Raw genomic sequence first — 23,096 nt, forward strand, 5'->3', positions numbered from 1 at the left:
GGTGTTTGAACATTTGGCGCATGTGCATATCGCGTCACTCTCATCTGTAAAGTGAACCACAATGAACTGGAAATGGTTGTCAAATAAATGAAATGACTGTCTTCTTTTAAGTATAATTCGCCGTGGATCATCACTGATAAGTTTGCCACGACAAGAACCTGAATGGGTGGGACCAGCGTTTTTCTTCAGCCAAGAACCTAACAAGCTTGCTGACTTTAGCTTCAGGCTCACACACACAGCATCTGTAGCTGTTTATGATATAGCAGCGCTCACGGTAGCAATGTATTTCCTCTACTCTATCCTCGCTTCTTTGGTGTTCTTTTTTATTTTGAAATGGATGAAAAAAAGAAAGTATTGCACTGACCTTAAAAGACTTGATGGGAAAACAGTTCTTATAACAGGTAAATAAACGTCTTGGTTTTTTGCTGTAAATGTCTTGTTTTAATAATCTCGTCTGTTGGGTGGTTGCAATGTCAGTATGAAGATGATTGGCTTTAAGTGGTATGCCAGAATGACAACATATGAAAGCTAAACTACATTTACACCAAACAACTGCCTGCTGCTTGATATTACAATTAAATTTTGATAGTTTAAGACAATATTGCTGCTATCCTCTTCAAGTCATAAGCCTCACATAACACATGAATTGACTCTTGCAGGTGGGAATTCTGGCATTGGCAAGGACACAGCTGTTGCCTTGGCAATGAGAGGTGCCCGGGTCATCATCGCTTGCAGAGACGTGGACAAGGCCGAGAAGGCTGTGAGGGAGATCAAGTTCAAGAGTCACAGCCTTAATGTCCTTCACATGGAGCTGGATCTGGCCAACCTGCGCTCTGTAAGGGAATTCTCTAAGAAGTTCCTGCAGAGAGAGAAGAGGCTTGACATCCTGATTAACAATGCAGGTGAGGATGTGAACCACATAGAGGTCTCTCGAAAACATCATCACAGAAAGGACGACAAGAAATTCTACTCCTTCAGTTAGATAAACTAGATCTTTGACTGGTCAGATGTCAGAGATGAACAGCTGGTATTGCATTTGTTTAAAACGTTTTTCTTGTCAGAATCAAAGGCAAATTTGTGATTTTGGGCCTCAAAAATTAAATTGGCTTGGCAGAATTACTGTTAAAATAATTCATTTTACTCGTCGTCTATATTTTACAGAATATTTTCTCAAATAAGTCTTTATTAGTCTTAATTGGGTTATATGAATAAAAGCATTACGACTTCTGTAATCTTAAACAACCATAAAGACCTTTAATCACCTCAACTGTAGTTTGTTTTTAATCTGCACTGCTGCTGTAAATACTCACTAGAGCACCAAATCCAAATCCAAAAGTTCATAACTATTGAGAGATGGACTGTTGGTTTCCGTGTTTTCATGGTATTTGTTGATTTGTTCCTTACAGATGAAACCTACCAAGGAAATATAAATAAAACTGTATGTAGTAGAAACTGGTCAAATCATTGTTGCAAAATCAGTTTATCATCTTGTTTAGAAAAGCAATATGAGCTGATTTCTGCGCTCTCCATCACATTGTTTTAACCTCTTTCTCCAGGCATGCCCGGTGTCCTCGACTGGACAGACGATGGCTTCAGCATGTGTTTTGGCGTAAATCACTTGGGTCACTTCCTCCTAACCAATTTGCTACTGCCACGCCTGAAGGAGTGTGCCCCCAGCCGGGTGGTCACTCTCACATGCTCCACCTACAAATACCAGAAACTGGACTTCCAGGACCTCAACTACAATTTGCTCCCCTTTTTCACCTACTGCAGAAGCAAGCTGGCCAACATCTATTTCAGTCAGGAACTGGCCCGCATCACAGAGGGGAAAGGTGTGACCTCCTATGCTGTGCACCCTGGTAGGAGTGTTTTTTAAAACTACGTTTTAGCAAAAAGTTGACATGTCATATATTACTGAAAACTGAAAACATTGTGTGTGTTTGGGTGTATGCAGACATGACGTCACAGATTTTTCTGTTCTGTTTGTACTTGGTGTACTTAGGTGACTCTCTTCTTAAGACAGTATGTAAGATTGTATTAGATGATCACTGTCAATGTAAAAAATCACTGAGCAGGCTATGGTTATGTTATGTTATATGTACACGATAATTTTAGTCAGTTTAATTTCCAGAAAATTCTTAACTTTCAAAGATACCGATTTATTCGATATGAAGCGACTCAAGCCGAATGAGAAGATTTGGTTTATATCTACAGCTCACCCCTCACATACTATTTCTCACGCTGTTTATATTAATGTTAATAATTCTGTTTCCATATGTTGCTTCAGGTTTTGTCCAGAGTGGTTGGACGTGCCACTACTCCATCCTGTTCCGGATGCTGATGCAGGTGATCATGTGGATGTTTTTTGTACCGTGTGAGATCGGAGCTCAGACTGTCATCTTCTGTGCTGTGTCAGACGAAGCTGCCAAACACAGCGGGGGTTACTTTGTGGACTGCAGACCAGCTACTCTGCGTCCGTTTGCAAAAGATGCAGGTGTGGCAAAGAAACTGTGGGAGGCCAGTGAGAGACTGGTGAAACTGGCCTGATGGTGGGGAAACTGGTTCTTTATTTATTTATTTTTTTATTTGACAAATTATTTATGGTCATGGTTTTTTCTGTTTATCATGTTCATTAACATTTCTGTTGTGTACAGTGCAGATGTTTTATTATGAGCTTGTGTATTTTAAGAGCCAATTTTTTTGTTGTTGTTTTTCAACAACACAACTTATGGATTGATTTATGGATCATTGTATGCCCAATAAAAGACTTACTTTAGTTCATGTTCAAATGTACAGTGTTTTTCATTGTCTTGGGAGAGTACATTTTCATTTCATGACATTTTCATGATGATTTTAATGTTTCTAACCACTGGATTGCATAACTGACATCATAATTATTGTAAACTATTCTAATTTTATTTTTTTATCAATTTATTTTTTGAATAACACACATTGTTAAGTCACTTCATTTGGACAGTTAACCTTCATAAATCACAGATTACCATCTGCTGGTAAAAACAATGTCAGTTATATAGGAAAGCGAAAATAAGGAAAGTGAAAGTTAAAGCTGATTTCCTGATTTCAGAACAGAGCTGAGACGCCATTACAGGATGTAGGATCTCTACCATAAATACAAGAAATTCACAAAACAAAGGACTGTATTCTGTAAATCAAAGGGACACAATCAGTGAGTCTTGTTGTTAAAGGACTTTTCAAATGTCAGGAAATGGCAGAGAAACTTGCTCTTGTTGAAAGTTTCCTGAGTTGCAACGTGTGTTCAGAGACTTTCAGAGATCCTGTGTCTCTGAGCTGCAACCACAGCTTCTGTTCAAGCTGTCTGCAACAATTCTGGGAACAAACTGGAAACAAAAACTGTCCCATTTGTAAGAGAAAATCCTCAAAAGCTAACTTGGCAGTGAACTTTTCACTGAAGGAACTTGCTGACTCCTTTGCTGGGAGACAGAAATCTGGATCATCTGAGACAGAACAAGCAGAGAAGAAGGTGGAGGTGGTGTGTAGTAAACATCAGGAAGAGTCTAAATTATTCTGTGAGGACGAGCAGAGAGCTTTGTGTTCTGTCTGTGAGTTTTCTCTCCATCAGAGTCACAGGGTGGTTCCTATAGAACAAGCAGTCAGTGACCTGAAGGAGCAGCTGAAATGTGACTTAAAGTCTCTACAGGACAAGAGGGACAAATACAAACAAGTGGAGGAGACATACAATGAAGTGATTCAACACTCCAAGAAGCAGCTGCTGTCCACAGAGAAGCAGATCAGAGCAGAGTTCAACAAGCTCCACCAGTTCCTGAAGGAGGAAGAGGAGTCCAGACTGGCAGCTCTGAGGGAGGAAGAGGAGCAGAAGAGGAAGACTATCAGCAGAGAGATGAAGATGATTCAGGAGCAGATCTCCTCTCTGTCAGACAGCATCTCTGCTGTTGAAGAAGACCTGCAGAAACACAACATGACGTTCCTCAGCAGTTATAAAGCCACTCAGTCCAGAGCCAGAGTCCAGTGCTCACTGTCAGATCCACAGCTGGTCTCAGGAGCGCTCATAGATGTGGCCAAACACCTGGGAAACCTGTCCTTCAGAGTCTGGGACAAGATGAAGGACAAGGTCCACTTCAGTCCTGTCATTCTGGACCCAAACACTGCAAACCGCTGGCTCCATTTGTCTGATGATCTGACCAGTGTGAGACATGGAGACACAAGCCAGCAGCTTCCTGACAATCCAGAGAGGAACACTAAGTATACAAATGTTCTGGGCTCTGAGGGCTTCAGCTCAGGGAAACACAGCTGGGAGGTGGAGGTGGGAGATCATCCTGTCTGGAATGTAGGTTTGGTTAAAGAGTCAGTCGAGAGGAAAAGTGGGGCATCTGCTTTACCAAAATATGGATTCTGGTGTTTGTTACATCGCAGTGGAGAATACACTGATGTTGCTGGTAAGCCTGTTGGAGTGAAGAAGAGTCTCCAGAGGATCAGAGTCCAGCTGGACTATGACAGGGGGGAGGTGTCCTTCTACGACCCCGAAGACATGATTCACATCTGCACTCACGGAGACACTTTCACTGAGAAACTTTTCCCATATTTCTGTGTTGGAGAGTCTGGAGATGCTAAAACTACTGAGATCAAAATCTGTCACTGATGTTTCTCAGTGATGTGCAGAGAGGTCTGAATGGTTTATTATGATTTTTATAAAGTGGTGTTTTTCTGCCAGTTAAAGCCAATTCTAGTTAGTTCTTTATAAGTGAAAGTCACATATTTTGAAAGTAAATATTGAGATTGAAATTAAAGAATAAAATTTCATCTCTTTCAGAAAATTACATTAAAACACATACCTTGGTTATAATATAAAATATATTTCCAAAACACTGAATAATAACTTAGAGTGTTTTCACATATTGTCCTTTTTAAACGAACCAAACTCAATCCCCCTAAAGTGGACCAAAAAGTGAATTAACAGAAAAACAACACCTTGTCCTCCTCCTCCACTTGCCATCTTTTCATCAGCAATGTTTCTGTTACATTTTTTTGAGCACAATGTCATGTAATCTACCTACAGCAAGCCTAATGTGCTAAAATACAGCAAAAAGATGGCAAAGTAAACCAAGAGCATTTGTTGTTGACAGCGCACAGGTTAAGCAAACCAAACTGAGACAGGTGGTTACTTCAGAGGTGTCCGAGTTCGTTTGCTACGTTCACATATGCGCGAAAAATGCCAACTAATTGCTCTGACTTTGTTCGGATGGTTGAAAGGGACCGAGTGTGAAAACATCCTTAAAACACCCAGTGGGATTAATTAGGTGTGTGAAACATTATTTCCAAAATTGATTTGATGTGACAATTTTAAGACTTTTATTTGCTGATTTATTTTAATTTTCAAGGATGACAAACAACTTTAAATTTTCTTCAAACATTTATTTCAAATACGCAATATGCTTTAATTTTAAATCATCACTGAAATGCTTTTTTATTTTCCAGTTATTTGTCATCTCTCATTTATCCAAGTTTTCAAAGACATTTAAGGAAGGGCTCAAAATTAATTAATAGCAAAATGTTCAGGTTTATTTATTTTTTTAATTTTGTTGAATAAAATAAGGAATAATGTTTTACTGTGTAGGAAGGACCAAACAGTGAATGCTGATTTAATAAGTCACCTGATATTTGTTTACCACCTGTAATGTAACACAGATTAGTGATGACTGTCAGACATATTCTAAATATTAGTTCAGTTTTATCCAGACAAACAAACTCAGTCTCCTTCCTCCTTCCTATTTGGGGTTCTGTGATCATAGAAAATTTGGTAGAATTTTCTATATAATGATAATGTTGGTGTCAGGGCCTGGCACTACTATTCCCATATTTCCTTGGGTTCTCATATGTTTGTCCTTTTCTGTCTATGTTCTCAGTTCTGTAGATGTCGAGAGCTGGGTGTGGTGACCTACTTTCCCGTCCTGCCTCTCCAGCCGTGCACCTGCCGTTCATCACCTCCAATCAGCTCCACCCCAAACTCCTGTATAAGGATCTAGTTCAGGCTTACACACATGCACACACGCACACACACACACATGCAGACACAGTGACAGAGGGAAAAGACAAAATGAGGACAGATAGAAACAACAGACAGGAGAAAACAGAGGATAACACAATGACCGACAGGGAACTGCAGAACTCGAACAGAAACTTGAACAGGTTCATCGAATATGAACTCCTGCAACCACCTCTATTATCATTTAATCTGTGGAGTTTTTAGCCATGAAATATCAGAAATCCCAACATTTGAGCAAATGTGTAGAGTTGATTTGAACACTTAATAACTGTTAAATTGGCATCAATTATAGCTGTTAATTTAACAACTTCACCACATTCCACATCAGGAAGAAGTCTGCTGTTTAGTGTGTTTAAAATGCTGACTGCAAAGCCCTGACCCTGTCTTTGAGTCGTGGATGCTGAATTTTAAAAGGTTGCCAGCATTGGTTACTTTAACCTTGTGCTCTAACGTTAATCTTTATTTTTATGATTTCATAACAGCATTTATTTATTAATTATTAATATTTACTAATGCATAGCTGCTGTTTGTGTTTATGCTAACTGGCAAACAACCCATCAGTTCATCAGTCTATGGTGAATGAATTTCAGGATTTACACTGAATTGTTGGGGGTTGACTTCATATTGTGTTCAAAAAATTGTGTTTATTTATGTCCCGAGTTACTTCAAAGCTTTGCTGAAATTTCATGTGTTTGTAAACACAGAAACTGATTCACTTTTCTATTTAAATGATCATTTTATTGATAACACCTTAACACATTTTCTTTAAGTTATAGAAACACGTGTAGCACGTAAGAGAACAGAGCAATAATCCGAAGAATCAGAGAACTAGAGGATTAATATTATTATACAGAAGAAACCCAAACAGACAGAAAGAGACAAAGGGAAACTAGAAAGAGCCAACTGTAGAGAAATGATTGAATAAGGGTGGAAACAGAGGGAATGGGAGAAAGAGTGAAAGACACCCTACGAAGAGAAGCCAACTCAGTGTTGTCAGTGCAACTTAGTCACTGGATGGAGAATAAAATGGCAGAGTGAACACAGCGGCTCCAGTTTATATCTCAGTAATGCTTCACCTGACTAAATAGCTGGCAGGAAGGTAGCAGAGCTCGCACTGACCTCAAGAGACTAGAGAGTTATTGTAGTTTGTATGTAGGGCTGCACAATTTTCATCATTTCATCTTTGATCATTCACACAGAATCATGATCTATCAGTCGTACTGGTGCATTTCTTTAGTGAGGTGTTTGGAAGCGGTTTTCCACTAAAAGTTGAATAAAGGAGAATCATTTTGTTCACCAGAACCACTGACGAAAACAATCATGTAGTAATGTCACAATCACGGTCTCAGACTGTACTCGGGATAGTCATTTTCGGCATAACTGTGCAGCCCTGCTCAACAGTTGTAATGGAAGCCTTTTCTTATTCTACAGTAATAAACTGCTGTTGCCTCTGACTGGATTGTCTGTTAGATTTGATGCAAAAATCAACATATTGTGTAGCTACATTAGAAGCATTAATCTGCCCTCCATCTGTGTGTGCTTGTGCTTTACTTTGTGTGACTGCGCCCCCTGCTGGAGCTCTTTCACTCTGATCTGTCCGTTGGACTCGAGTGCTGTTCTTCAACGTCACATACATGATGGTTGAAGCACCAGTCGTTCTCTGTGCTGAAGGTCAACAAAGTGCTCCAAGTATATTCTTATCTATGTACAAAAGGCAGCCATTCTGCACTGACAACACAGGGCCCCATAGAAAAGCATGCGAGATAGTCGTTATCGTCATCATCATCATCAACATCCTCATAGTCATCCTCATAGTGCCACAACAGTTAATAACATCATCATCATCCTCATCATCATAATCATCTTCTTTATATCATCGAGACAAAAATAGTTATATGCACTTAAAAAGCTGAGAAAATAGATAAAGGTTGATTATACCAGCATACAGTAGAAAATGAGAAAAAAAAAACAAATAAAAAGGAAAACACCAAAAAACGAGTGTCTGTTTGACATGTCATGCAAAGAAAATGCCAGCTGTGCTGCGAGTTAGCTGCAGTTGTGTAATACTGTGAACTCCCTCATTCTAAATATGTGAATCTTATTATATTAATTTTCAAGGCTAGTAAACACACTAAGAAGAACAGAAGAACAACACTGTTGTACTGTACATGCTGCTATTTCTTCTTTTTTTCCAGAGGGGGGTGGGGGTCATGTTTGGTTAGCACGATCACGCATGAATGCTTTCAGGTGACCTTTGACCTTTTTAGTATAAAACAGGGCCAACTAGGCATTAACACTGGAACTGGATGAGATACAAGTACAATACGATTCAGTGGTTCACCTTGAAAAAGCCTTCATCCAAAAACAAAGTTTCAGCGTCTTTAAAAAAGAAGATGCTGAAGAAGCTTTTAAAGGGATAGTTCACACAAAACACATTCCTGTATTAGGTGTTTTGAAGCTGTAGACATCGCAATCTGATCTATGCGGAAGAAAAGAAAAAAAGGCACCATAAAACTTCAAAATCAATGTCAAAAACAACTTGAACCAAGTTGAATAAAGTTGCAGAAAAAAAATAGTAGCAAAAAAGAAATAGTAATGCACTCCATGTTGGAAAAACACAAGCAGGATGCAGTTTGGGTGTACTATCCCTTTAAAAACAGTCACGTTTCACATGGAGCAGTGTCCCTTTGAACAACAACAGACAGTACTTGCACAAGTGCTTGAGCTGTACAATAGGAAAACAAAACAAACAAAAAATAAAATAAAAGAAGCACAATAAAAATATCCACTAAAATAAATAAATAAATATTCAAAATAAATATAAACCTGAGGACTATTCACCAAACCGACTGCCTGATCTCTTAATATCTTGGTCTGACCAATTGGAGCGAGACAAATACGAAGGCAGCCAATGGTGGATGAGCAAAGTACAGAGGAGCTGATGGCAAGTCAAACCCCCACAAAAACAGTTTTCAGTGCTGCAAAGTCCATCGGATTAATCCTGTCACCCCCCTGGCACAAGCACTTTTTAATCACAAAAAGCTGATAACACATGAAAAACACAATACATGAAAAAACATATCAAATCATAAGAAAAAGTCCTGGGCTGAAGGCAGGGGACCGACATGTCCTCCGAAATAACGCCTTCTCCTTTCATCTCTCACACAAAACACCCTCCAGGCTTGAAAAGAATTTACAACGAGAGCAACGAGTGTACCGCGCACATGCACACACACACACACACACACACACACACAAATATTGCACCCTGTGGCAAAGGACTGCTCTAAAATGAGGAAACAGACCACGGAACAGCAAAGCCCTACGCAAACTGCGGAAGTTTACGAACTTGTGTTAGGGAGGAAAACACTTGCAGAGGCCTCGAGCATCCAAATGCTTCTTCATTACTTCAGAACCAAAGTGTTAGTTATCTGTATGTATGTACTTCTGAAAGACAAATGGCCAGCGGCATTAGCTTTCTGCACTGTGGCTTTGGAAGCAAGATCCCTCGTACAGCACTGACTTGTTTTGTCATTTTAACTGCTGTTGTACTATGATTTTTCTAGTAGCCTAAAAAAGCACTGAACTGCAAGAGGATCTTAAGCTGTCACCTCGCGATATCAGGAGCCACCAACAACCGGTTCCTGCACGAGCACTTTTGAAGCACCACCATCCATGGAAAAAAAAAAACGGTGGCGAGGGTGTAAACAAGCCTGAACTAGTCGCTCACTCACTGAGATTTCTATAAAATCATTATCGTGTTCGAAAACACAGAGATGTCCGAGGACAGTAAGGTTTAGGAAGTACCCATGACGAAATGTTACAATTATAATAAGATACTTTGATGTAATGACACGATGTAAGAACGACATACCAAAATACTCCATAATAGCAAGATGCCTTTCTTATTATATCACAAGTTGGCATGTTTCTATAACAGGAAACAGCATTTTATTTTCTAATGAGCAGTTGCGTGTTTTGAAGAGTCTTAACGGGAAACACGATATTATACATTCATATGCAAAATGTTGATGCACTTGGTAATTTAAAATTAAGTGTTACGTTAACTGATTACTTGGGGTGACTTCTCTTCCTCATACCACCACAGCGATTTAAGGATTTTAACAAGAGGATAGCCCTGGATTTGTTAAAAAATGGTTTGTTGTACAGCAGAACAATATTATTGCAGTGTTTTAATGTCCAGTTTAACCTGCTGAGGTTCCTCTGGTCAAAAATCATTCGGGTCCAGGACTAAAAATAATCCTTCACTTTAAAACAGGCCTGGGACTTGTATCCATGCAGCTTTTCACGCTCCTACACTTCATTTAAGAGAAATAATTTTACATAGAACAATAAATAAAAATCATATAATTCACTCATATTGGCTATCATATCATCGTTTTTCTTGTTACAACATGGAAGATACAAACAATGTCTGTAAAAACACACCAACTTATGTGATAATGTAAAAAGAGAAAGTGTTTGTTGTTAAAAAAAAAAAAGTCATTCAAACATTAAGTATCTTGTTATATGAAGAAAATGTTTCATTGTCCCAAATTAAAGCAATATTTTTCTTCTTTGCCTTCATTTTATAGACCTCACCATTCAGGGTGCTGTAGCGCAGGGCAATCTTACCACTGCAGTGTTAAACATGAAGATGGAAAAGTAAATTCACAATACAATTTCTGCTGCATGCTGTTTGTGCCGTATGTTTGAAATGTTTGTGTGTCGATGCAGGAAGACACTGAGCCTAGCTAAGCCCCTTCTCCAGCCGTTCACATTGCACCGGGCGAAAAACAACAGGTTCCTCCAACTGTACAGAGTCACTATGCTCCGGATTAGCGCGCACTAGTGTATGTGTCTGACTTCAATCTGTACATGAACACACGACACCATCAGACACCCCTTCCAAAAAAAAAAAAAACCAAACAAAACAAAACAAAAAAGATATAAACAAAAACATGCTGACCATGAGTTTGGGCACAGTATTATAGCTAACATACACAAAGCAAATTACAAAAAATGCAAATATCATTTTCCACTTAATAGCCACAATAAAAAACAGCCACTGTTAATATGGGGGGAAAAAACATGCTTTCTTAAAAAGATAGAGACAAACAAACAAAAAAAAAGTTTTCATTCAACTATAGAAACCACTGGCATTAAGAATTTTGAATTATACAAATTACATATACAATTGCAAATGTGTAATAATAATAATAATCATCATCATCATAATAATAATATAGTAATGATCATAATTGATTTTACTTAAAACTTTACATACTGTATTTCCAGTGCAGTGTTTATGTCACACAAGTGTGGATTCACAGGAGGACAAGGGGGTTGGTATCACAAAAAATTATGGGGACGAGGGGAAGGGACCACACGCAGAATCACACTAAAAGAGTGCTGAAACCCCACCCCACCCCGCAAATCACCCAGTGTACCAGAGGGAAGAAGAGGAAGCCGGAGGGGTGAAGGATTTCGAGCTGTTGGACGCTCCGTTGCTGCTGCTGTTTGATGGCTGTCAGAAGATGTTTTAGGGCGGGTGACAGACAGGGGGCAGTAGTAGTAAAAGAAGAGATGCATGCTGGGGGTTGAGGCTGAGCGTCCAGTGAGGAAGGGTAGGCTGTTGAAGGACGAGGAGCCCTGTCCCCAAACTGACACTGGACTTGTTCTTTCATCCCTTCTTCCTCCTCCTCGTCTTCCTCTTTCTCTCCAACAGAGCACTCCTGACAGACAAAGCTATGGCATTCAACCCTGAGGAAAAAAAAAACAAAACAACATCAGATAAATAAGTAAATTAAATATATGAGAAATTATGAAACTGTGACTAATGTCAATGCAGCCCATGCTTTATAATTGAAGGAACAGTTACTATTTTTACACTTCTGTTTTTGTCTAAATTCAACATATCTCATGTGTTAATTAGTGAGGTTTAGAAGCGCTGAGAAGTAGATTTTTGAAGTTTGGACAAGGCCAAGCAAGCGGTCTCCGCCCATTTCCAACGATTATGCTAAGCTACGCTAAGAGGTGCCTGCCTCCAGCTCTGCAGATGAGAGTAGTGTCAATCTTCTTATGTAACCATCTGCAAGAAAGCAAATTAATGGATTTTCCAAAATTAGTGCAGCTGTACCCCAACCAAAGAAGAAGAATAAGAAAAAAAGAAAAAGCTTTGACACAAGGGACGATATGGCACAGCGTGGAAGTATTTTGCTGTAGTTTGGTGAAATGTTTAGCATTAGCTTATAAAAAGCCATTAAATAAATTTGTACGAGGCTAATGGAATTTCTGATTTTCTTTTGGTGATTCCAACCTAAAATCTGTTCGGCATTTGAATTAACACATGCCTGAAGACTTTTTCTCTGTTGCTAGATAGCGTGTGCATCCAAAAAAAAAAATTGCAATGCAGCCAATGTGCAGGAGGACATCTACTACCAGCGTCTCTGCCTGCTTCAACCATCTGTTCCTGTTCTTGATGTTCTATCCTTGATTTCTGCATGTGTGACGTCTTAAACTGTCAAAAAAGGGAAATTCCTCATCATCTTTACTGTATTATTTTCTATATCCGGACGCATACAGCGCTTGAAATGCCTAAAAATACACAGATTCAACAGCTGCAGCTCCTTTCTGAAGCAACAGCTTAAAAATAGCTAAAGTACAAACAAGCTCTGAGGGGAAAACCTTCTGCTGTCAGTCGTCTCCCAGTTCTCCCAGTGCTGTGGACCGTACCTCACTGGAGTGGCGCAGCTGGCGCGCCTGAGCAGTGGAAGTGGATGTTCTGCCACTTGCTGTCTCTGCGATGCCAGACGCGAGTTTCCTCCGACTGGCTGGAACGCGGCCGACCCTGGCCATCAACAAACTGAGTCAGGCGGATGTAAGCAATGCAGGCTGCGTCCTCGCCAATCAGGTGGACGTGTGGGTTGAGGATGGTGGTGTGTATGGGCTTGTTGTTCTTAGCCAAAACTGAAAAAGAAAACACAAGAACAACGTCAGGATAAAGAAAACAACAATGATGACAAGACTATGACTCCTCTACTGCACGTTATGCAATCTCACACACTGACACCCCATCGCGGAGCAAATAAATATTGTTTGAATTTTGAGGACAAGTAAAGTAAAGAATGTAACATGATCATCTCAGTCTTGGTGGATGTGGGAGCTGCTGTAGAATATCTTTATCCACCGCTGGCGAGTCTAGCTTTTCCAGGGTGGAACTTCAGTTAGATTTTTCATTTGACATCAGACAAGCAAGTCAGTTTGACCAGACTGTGATTATCATAATGACAGTATGATTTTAAAAAATGACAACAAACAGCCACAAATCTTACGGTTCTCAAAGTAGAATCTGTGGAAATCCATCCCCTCCACCAGGTTACCCAGCGCCTCCGGCTCAAATGAAGTCAGTCCCGGGTCGCAGATCTTACTGAGCAGGAAAGAGCAGGGCATGTTAATGAATCCAAACAGCAACTTGAAACTAAGCATTTGAACAGAAAGCACACACAAAAATGCAAACTCACGCATATGCCTCAAAGTCTCCATTGTTGATTGCCTCTATCAGCTGCTCAGTGATCTTGATAATTTCTTGTTTGCGTGCTACAGAGGAACGTAGGAACAGAAGTTAATCAGAGGTATAACAAAGATGCTCGGGCAGTCAGAACTCCAACATACATTCACATTTATTGAGGATACTGCAAAGAAATTTGTTGTTTATGTAATGAGCTGAAAATGTGCTTTACAGTGCAATTTCTTCAATTGTGCTAAGCCTGGATTCAGCGTAAGACACATCTGTGAAGCCTGAAAAGCAAGTGTACTCATTCGTGGTCGGGCAATACAGTTATTATACATGTCAAACGAATACAATCAGACAGCTGAACACATATATCAGAGACCTTGCTCATCATGTGATCCTGAACAATACCCAAGCACAAACACACAAGGCATCTCCTTATATCACCACAAGTAATATCACCTACGTATTTACAGACACAAGTCATCAAAAGCAACCAAACGACTGCAGTCAGCTGTGCACTCCATGGCAGACTGAAGATGTTAATAAGGTTCAGAGGCAAAAAGCACACACAAAAGAGCAGCTTAACACAATTTCACTCTGTATACCAAAAGCAGAACACACTCACTGTTAAATATGTTCACTCGTTCACAGGCCTGCGCTCAAATCCTGAAATGTTAATTGATCAAGCCCTGTTATTGGCTACTATGTGTGGGGTCAGGGAGGGCCATGCTCAGTACTCACTCTGGGAGGAAGACAGGGAAGGGCTGGAGGGGGAGTGAGGGGGAGGTGGGGAGGTCGTGGGTGCAGGTGGAGGAGTGGGCCTGACGCTAGGTACCGGCGCCGGTGCAGCGTCACCCTCGGGTGCGGGGGCCGCCGGCACCCTGCGAACACTGCTTACCAGGTCTGTGAGCCGAGACACTGAGTATCGTCCAGGCAGGATGGATAGATGGATGGATGGATGGATGGGTGGATGGATGGATGGATGGATGGGTGGGTGATGATGGAGCAAATCAAAAGAGTAGATAAGAAACATTGAGGAGGGAAACAAAAAGAGAATGTAGGAATGAAGTAATGAGGAAGATTAGCACACTTTGCTTTTCTTTGATTATGCAATAATATACCTTTAATTTATCTGAAGTCTTTCATTTTCATGGTGTTCATATTATATTTATATTCTAATATTAGATTTTACTCTTTTTGTTTGGTCTGTACTGTGCTGATGATACATTTGAAGGTGCATTTTATAAAAACTAAAAGTTTGAAGGAAAGCGTCATTCATTCTATTACTTATTGTCAATTAACACCAACACCAAAACACTTAGTCTTTTATTACTTTCTGCCTTTTCCACCTTGCCTGTGGCAGTGACTTTCAGTCCTGAAGAAGACGTAAATCAATGTGTATAAAAAATGAAAATAAACACATATCCTCATTCATAAAAATGACTCAGTAATTTCCGCTTTGTGCTGTTGGTTTTAATAAATGTTACTCAAACAGGAGCTAATGGCCATTTGTTTGGGACTATTTTCAGCAGTGGAATAATACACATATGGTATGTGATTGAGTATTTACAGCAGCTGTATGTGGGACTCAAAATAAACTTCAGTGCCCATATTCACACGTCATCCAGTGTAACCACGTGTCTCATTGCTATAGTGCAGAAGATTAAAAATGATCAGGTTCTGGCTACACAGACTGTTCTAGTAAGCTTGCTCCACTCATTGTTGGTTTTGCTCTTTTTATTAGATTTTTTGCCAATAACAAATATATAAAGCATTGTCGCATTTATCCTTTAGTAGTTTTTTAAAAATGTCATCAGAGGAAAATATATTTGGATTCTGCAGTTGGAGGAGGTTTTCATGTTTTCATACCTTTTTTTAAGTGCCACTTTAGTTCTATCCCTCCCTAAGCGAGTGAGTTACGTGTGACTTGGAAATAAGTTGTTTCACTCCTTTCCTTTGCCAACATATTGACAGAATCAGTTCATGTTTTCATGCATCACCATGGCGTGGAAAAACTCCCTTTATTCTGTCCCCTCTTTCCTACTTACTCTGCATTGGGACAACAGGGGTGTGTGGAGGGGATGGGGCGGAGAGGGCAGCGGGAGGTGGAGTGCTGGATCTCCCTTCTCCGTCGGATATGGGCCCTGAGCCCCTACGCACTGAGCCCAGCAGGTCAGCAAACTTTGTGGCAGCTGAGTTCAGGAGGGAGGAACATGGGAGACAGCACACTTCAGTGGAAGGTTGGCCAAAGCATTGTGGCCATTTAGATAAACAAACTTAGTCTTAGTGCTGAGTCAAGCCGGACAACCAGTCAGCCAAGGTGAGCTTTATCAAACACACACAGCAATTAATTCTCATTGACTGTCAAAGTGTGGTACTGGATGAGTCATTAGTGATTCCCAAGACAAAATCTGGCTCAAAGACAGCGAAGGGAACATAAAAGAGCAATATTCATGTTTGGAAATGTCAGAGAAATGACATTAAGACCCAGATTTCCATGGAGAGGTGTTGTGTTGCTGTTCCACGTTTGTCCATGAGAAGGAGACATGGAGTTATTCTAAACACACGTGGCGTGGGTGGTACAGGGAGGGAAGGGGATAGTAGAAATACTACAAAGCATCTCACTGTTTTTCAGAACGGTTATGTTATTATTGTTGTTATTATTGATATTAGATACTGCCTGATGGTGAGATATAAGAATGGTGCTCACTAGGAAGACTGCAATGGAGGAATGAAGCACAGTGTAAGTCAGGGGAATTTAGGGATTTAGTGGAGCTAAACTGCAGCAGATGTATGCTTTTAATATGCAGGATGCTTAGCTGAATATACAGAAAGGAAAGGATTTAGTCAAGGTGAATTATGAGCACAGCATATGAATCTGTGTGTGTGTGTGTGTGTTACAGGTTGCATTTGGCCGGGCTTGACTTACAGTACACAGCAGCTGAGGAGCCCTGAGAGCTATCAGGCTGGGAGCTTGTGCTGGACTGCGCCTTAAGCGAGCTGCTGTCTAAGCTCTTTCCTAATAACATGCATACGCACACACAAACACACACACACATACACACACACACAGAATGAGACCAAAAACCCAAATGTGTGCAAAGAGAGAGGGCAACAAGCTGCACATACTGCACGCAAAAGAAAAGCAAAAGAAAAAACAATGATGGAAAAGGAGAAGTGAGGTGACGTGGGAGGGGCAGATAAATTCTAAACATAAACATGATAAACCCAGTCAACCTTTTGTCGCTCTGAGAAATTACAGCTGCTTTTCACTGACAGTCTTCTTTCATTACATCTCACTGAAAAAGAGCCAAAAAAGCTTTTTTCCTCTTTATCCAAGTTGCTGACTCCATTATAGCAGGATTTACAACTCGATGTGCAATTTTTCTGAGGCTTTAATGGGAGTCTCGCCAGTGAGCAGAGGATAAATGATGACAATGATGATGGCCATGATAATGAGAGATAGCGGGATGTTACTCATTACTGCTCGTCTGTTTAATCAGCTGGCACAGAGGGAAACACGTGAACACTCATTGACAAATAGAGGGAAAGAAAGCGTCCCTGCAGGACAAATGAGACGGCACAAGACTGGCAGGAGAGAAAAGAGAGAAAAGGAACGAGAGAGAGAGAGAAAAGCCACAATACCATATTACTAGAGATATAACTGCACCCAAACGCAATCAAATGAAATTTGAAACATGGACCAACACAAAAATATTCACATTTGCATCAGTTAATGTCAGTTTCCCTATTCTCAGCTACACAAACCAAACACAATCAGCAGGAAATCCAAAGACACAGCACAGCCCACAGCGTTTGACTGACAGGTCACTCCTCGGAAGTGCAGAGCGTAAACATGGCAGCAATTAGCGCTTAAATCCACATGGTTCACAAAAAGAAGAACTTCAGGATTTGCAAATTAACTGCAGGTAATCCTATAAATCATAATTGACATAAAAAAATGATCACCTGCATGACAAAACTGTAGATGAACCACTCCCAACAAGCAGCCCTCAGAGAACGCTGTCTGTAACATGTACAACAACTAGAAAAGTATTGAAAGTAATGGAACATGAATGTCTTGCTGATGCGCTAAACACCAGCACAGGTGTTGGGTTACAAACCAGCTGTCGAGCTCTCACTGACCTGACAAGATCCTGCAAAGGCCAACATTACGCAAACTATTGCACCCAAACGCGACTGCCCTTCCTTGCGCACTCACCTGGCTCTGGTAGTTTTCTCTGCAGCTAACTGTGCTATCTGCCAGTTCCAACCTTAAGAGTCCTAAAACTGCTGCGTGAGACTAAAGCGATCTAAGGGTGGCGCTAGCAGAGCGGTGTGTTTTTAACGCCTCTCTGGACACTCCGTCTCCATTTCCTGCCAATAAGGCTAAATTTAGACACCTCCCCCTTTAGCCCCGATGCCCCTCTCAAGGTGCCCTTGCCCTCTCCACTCTTGCAGAGGGGTGGGGTGCTGGGACTCCAATTTCGGACCTTGGAAAGGAAGTAAATGGGTAGGGGGAGGGAACTTTTCACACTGTGTTCGGGGAATGTACAGTATGGTACAGTGGAGCCTGGAGGATTTTCAAGTGATTTTACACTTCTTCCAGCTACCCTGCTTCCATCAAGGGTAATTTTAGTAATGTACATTTTAATGACATTTTCTGACATGGAATTGCATATTTTCCCAGGTTCCATATAATTTGAAAAAGTGACCAAAACAACAACAACAACAACAACAAAAAAAAAAAAACGAAGTTATGAAACCAAAGGTCAAAGGTATCTTTTGTGCTCTGGAATCGAGGTTAGAGCCCAAGAAACTGGTGCAAAAGATAGTTAGCAGCGTGGTGTTACTCAAAACTCATCATACTTTGTGTCCAACCAGTACAAGAGAACAACTGACGAAACATATTTATCCTCTGTTGTAACTAACCAGATTCATTGTGTACATGAGACTTTATTTCTAAAGTAACACTTCTGCCTTGCTCTGACATATTTACTGAATGGAATACATGAGCACAGTTAAAGTCAAACCGTGAATAAATGTTGACTGTATGTAACTATTAGACACAGGAATATTGTGGTTTGTCAAATCTTAATTTTTATGTGCATTTCACTATGTAATTTCTAGTTTTCCCTCTTGAAATAAAATATATAGTTTGAACTGCATCCTTTCGGGGTTTGTGGCAAGAATTAAGATTGCTTCTTCGTCTTTCTGGAGTTGCCTTTACTCTGAGCAAATTTTAAAGGAGTTACCCTTTTGACATAGTTTTAAACCATAACTTCCAGCTTTATAATAAAGATGATACCAGTAAAAGAATAAGTACCACCACTTAGGCACTACTATTAATCTTTCCAACACTGTTTCATTTTTCTTACAGACCTACATGATGACTCTGCCATGGTTGCTAGGGAATTTGTGAAATAGCAGCAAAGCCTCTATAGAGAAGAGGACGAAATGGAAGTGCACATGCTGTTCTGTACGCCTGGCACCAAAATGATACATTCATGACCCGATTTAGATGCATTGTACTCAGCTTGGATGTGGAGAACAGGGCTGTTTGAATGTGTCTGCATAGATAAGCAGAGGCAGAACCCATGCATTCACACACACACACACTCACACACACACACGTGCATGAGCAGAAACAAACCTAGATTCAATCATACACATGCATGAAAAAGGATAGAAACCAAAGTACTTAGTTTAGTCATTTGCTGATATGTGGGATACATTCCACAAAGATGATCATTTCACAATTTGAGCCAAAAGCAACACATACACACACTCACAACACGAGTACACAACTCTGCAAGCTGACACCCCACACAGGCATGTTGGTATTTCAGAGGTGTGTGTTTCTCAGTATTAGGAGTTTGGCCAAATGCTGACACTTTTGAGAAAGCCAGACCACAACAGCATTAGAAGACCTCTTACATTCCACAGCCCCCCTCTCACCTACCAAACACACACTCTATTTCACTCTCTAACACACACACACACACCTATTCAGTCTTTCTGAGAAGAAAAACAAAAAAGAAAAAACTGCAGTAGGGAGCAATACAGCCAGGCTCCATGAGAGGTCAGTAAGAAGTCAGCTCTCAGTCGGTTGACTGCCTGGTGACTAAGACCTGAGTGATATTAACCCAGTCCATACCACACATGAAGTGTACATATTACTCTTATTTTCAAAAATAGCAATTTACATTGTCCATTTAGTATGTGCTGTTCTGACTAAAAAAAGATATATTTTTTTGCTGTTTACACGTTAACTGAATTTAAAAAAGAAGTCATCAACGATTTTGTTCCACACACACAACAAAAATGGTTGAGAATCACAAAGGAAAACAATGTTCACTCCGTCAGAAAATAAAACACGTCTCAGAGAGTGAGAGAAGTCGCTAATAAGCCGCTGGAAAGACAAAGAAAGTCGCATGAGAGTTTTTCAACAGCTGCATTACCATCCCGTGGCTTGTGATACTGCCGCCTAATAAACAAGCACTTCATGCAAAGCAGAGCACCAGTTGTAAAAGGACTTTTTGTAGGTTCTCTGGATTGGACCTTTAACTGTAATTTCTAAGCTTTTAAAAATGTAAGCGCCGGTGCCCAATTTCATGATGACTCCTTACTCTACAATAATTATATCAACTTTTTAGTGCAAGGAGAATAAAGAATCAATTTCCTTATGTGTAACTTGTAACAATCCACTGTTACAAAGGTAAAAAGCCAACAAACCCAAAGAAAAGGTCGTCCACCAAACCTTCGGTGCTTTCTGGTTGAGTGTGTTATCTGCCAATGGTCATGCACTTGTTTTTAATGTTTCTTTTGTTTAACAAACATGGCATTTCGGTATCATGTGATATGTATGATCATGAGAGGCAACTCATAAAGGAGTTCTACAGGTTGTTCACTGGCTGGCTGTAAAAAATCTAATAGGTCAGTTCAGTGGAAATGTCAAGTGAGGATCCAGAATATGTCTAAGAAGTATTCTTGCCTTCAGTACTTGACTTTTGTGTGTTTCAGAAATTGTTCTGTTTTGCAGTCTTACCTTTCACATCTTCATCCTCCACAGTGGTGTTGCTGCTGTCTGATGATTCCTGGAGATCGGAGATACACAGCCAGTTTAGGGTCACCCATTATAGCATACACATTTGTGCTGATTACGCATGAAGACACACACCCCAAGAGTGTTACAGAGACATGTTTTACATGATCAGAACACAAGCCAGCAGAGGGTATAGTCCTAACCACAGAGCACCAAATACATCAAGGCCAATTAATGTGGATTAAATTCATAGACATTAACACAGACATCGTGATCTCAAATTCAAATTCAACAGATGCCAAACTAGGACACAATCCCAATACTGTTCATGTGTTAATGCATTATAACAATCCAGCCTTTGCAAATAAAAGTCAAACCATGCCAACAATCCAAGCCCAGTAGATCAATATAACAATGCGTCAACATTTTGACAATCTGTCAAACAACAATTTGACTTATTCCCTTGATCTGAAACTTCTTTTCTCTTCATCTGCTCCAAGCAAAGCTCCCTCTGCTTCACCTTCAGTGCGTGCGTGTGTGTGTGTGTGTGTGTGTGTGTATGTGTGCCACACCATGTGGACAAGTGACGTCTTTCCTCCACAGGGTGCGCTTGTCTCTTACTGAAACTGACAGAAACTCAATGTGATGTGCTCCATCCTTCTATTTAAAAATGGAAGCAGGCAGAATGGATTCTCAAAGGCCAATTAGCTGTCATCTTAAGCAGGGCTTAAGATGTGCAATATGTCCATCTACCTTTCTGTCTGCCTGGCTGTCTTTTCTCTTGTCAGACTTTTGCCAGAGGAGACATTAGCTTTCTGATTTCCAATTAGCAGATTAAATGGACCTAAATTCCCCTGCATGTAGAGGAGAGTTGAGACTCTCTGACCTCATTAGAGGTACGCACGTGTACGAACATCATCACGAGCACAAAGCACAAAAGTGGTTTCATAGCCTCGAAAGAACAGCTGGTGACCTGAGGAGAGGAAGAATGGGTGAGATGAAAAAGTGCGTGTATGTCAGTGTGAGGGAGGGAGTATCCTCAAATATTAGAAATATCACTTAAAGTGTGATCACATCTACAGTGTTTTCTCCTTTGGTCCCAATCACAGAACAGTCCTGTTTGTGACATTTTGTATTTATTTTGTTTTTTTTTTTTTTTACTGCCAAATTAATGGGAAGGCAGGGCTTGTAAAATATTACTTATATAAATATCATACACTTATTGGCGCACTTTGCTGTAATTCCCCTCACTGGTGTTTATACTACATTCAATGGTCTAGTCCTCTTTTCCTCCCTTAGAAGGACTTGTATATAGCTGTATACTGTACTGTGTTTACTGTACTTTGTAAATTGTTCATTTATTTTACCTCTATATTTTTTGGTAACTGTTTTTGCACACTTTTGCTTTCTGCACTCTTTTTCTGTACTTGCAAGCTGCCACGACAAGTCAATTTCCCCACCTTGTGACCAATAAAGTTCATCTTCCATTCATTTCCTAGCCCACATAATAAGAGCTTTCATTAGGACTTTAGGTCACATATAAGTTTGTATTCATAAAAACTTACTGTTTTGGGTCGTTTCCAGTATATTGTTGACATAATGTTCTCACAAAGTTAAAAATAATTGTTCTCGTGCCAAGAGTAAACAAAGTGAGCAACTACAAGTAAGATGTCAAGTAAGCCTCTTTAAACCAGCCTGGTGTGAGAAGAAAAAAAACTGCAATAAAGCAGTTTTCTTTCCAAACACTTTCAGGGCCTTTCTGTGTTGCCTCTCTGTGGACTCACGGGGACCTGCTGTTGTACACAATTTGAAGTCATACACTTCTTTGTGAGGTCTGACCCAAAAAAGCTAATGCAAAGACACTCTGCCGTCATGCAAAACTTGGATGTGGCTTTGGAACAAAGTTCTCACTGTTCACAACACAACTCAGCAAAAACAACTTGAACAAACACAGTGAGACACACACACACACACGCAGAAGTATAATAAATGCTTGGTCATACCTATGAGGAAGGGATCTTACTGCAAAGTCACGCAGGCTCATGCACAAACTCTAAACAAAGCTACATTCACACTAACAACTGAACAACTAGACTAAAGAGGCTAAGTTAGAGAGCAGAAACATACAACCAAGACTCAATGACTATGATAAAACAATAAGACATTTTCTTTGAACTACCTCAAAGTTCTCTGACTACTATGATCTAGATTCTATGATATGCTAAAACAGCTTGGTTTTACATGTAAACTTAAACATTTAACAGAAACAGTGAGCAATAATTTTTGCTGCGCTGCACAATACTTTGAGAAAGATGCAGAAAAAAGTCAAGACGAAAAACAAATGTCCCGAATATGAGACCCAAGCCTCTGAGTCTCTGTTCAATTATTTTTGCTGATTTATCTGGCGATATCACCAGGTATCATATTGCCTAAAATCCCTCATTATATTTTCATTATTTAAACTATTGGGGAGTGGGAGGTCCCCCAGGTGG

At 40.2% G+C, this 23,096-nt stretch overlaps 3 protein-coding genes across 52 annotated transcripts in view; 2 read left to right on the top strand and 1 right to left on the bottom strand.

Annotated features, from left to right (window-relative positions):
- The first annotated feature begins 4 nt into the window (after positions 1–4).
- Positions 5–2,777, top strand: si:dkey-174n20.1 (uncharacterized protein LOC796174 homolog). Its single transcript, XM_046385574.1, has 4 exons — positions 5–401; positions 660–902; positions 1,557–1,859; positions 2,288–2,777. The coding sequence occupies exons 1-4, from the start codon at positions 281–283 to the stop codon at positions 2,545–2,547; spliced, it is 927 nt and encodes a 308-aa protein (XP_046241530.1). The 5' UTR covers positions 5–280; the 3' UTR covers positions 2,548–2,777.
- Positions 2,778–3,089: 312 nt separating this feature from the next.
- On the top strand, positions 3,090–6,634 carry LOC124057407 (E3 ubiquitin-protein ligase TRIM35-like). Its single transcript, XM_046385629.1, has 2 exons — positions 3,090–4,663; positions 5,904–6,634. The coding sequence occupies exon 1, from the start codon at positions 3,227–3,229 to the stop codon at positions 4,637–4,639; it is 1,413 nt and encodes a 470-aa protein (XP_046241585.1). The 5' UTR covers positions 3,090–3,226; the 3' UTR covers positions 4,640–4,663; positions 5,904–6,634.
- A 125-nt stretch (positions 6,635–6,759) lies between these two features.
- The window catches only part of camk2b1 (calcium/calmodulin-dependent protein kinase (CaM kinase) II beta 1), a 71,130-nt gene continuing 54,793 nt past the window's right edge, over positions 6,760–23,096 (bottom strand). For 24 of the 50 annotated variants that reach the window (XM_046385611.1, XM_046385609.1, XM_046385604.1 and 21 more), the window contains 5 exons: positions 20,608–20,656; positions 13,567–13,642; positions 13,378–13,472; positions 12,779–13,012; positions 6,760–11,806 (listed from right to left, as the gene is read on the bottom strand). In XM_046385611.1, the coding sequence (XP_046241567.1) occupies positions 12,780–13,012; positions 13,378–13,472; positions 13,567–13,642; positions 20,608–20,656 (453 nt within the window). In that variant the 3' untranslated portion in view covers positions 6,760–11,806; position 12,779. Of the gene's footprint in view, positions 11,807–12,778; positions 13,013–13,377; positions 13,473–13,566; positions 13,643–14,300; positions 14,478–15,607; positions 15,752–16,488; positions 16,579–20,607; positions 20,657–23,096 lie in introns of those variants that run through there. The other 26 variants (XM_046385596.1, XM_046385593.1, XM_046385588.1 and 23 more) reach the window with 4 other exon arrangements.

The sequence above is a fragment of the Scatophagus argus genome, chromosome 4, assembly GCF_020382885.2.
Source record: "Scatophagus argus isolate fScaArg1 chromosome 4, fScaArg1.pri, whole genome shotgun sequence".
In the NCBI taxonomy this organism is placed as follows: domain Eukaryota; kingdom Metazoa; phylum Chordata; class Actinopteri; family Scatophagidae; genus Scatophagus; species Scatophagus argus.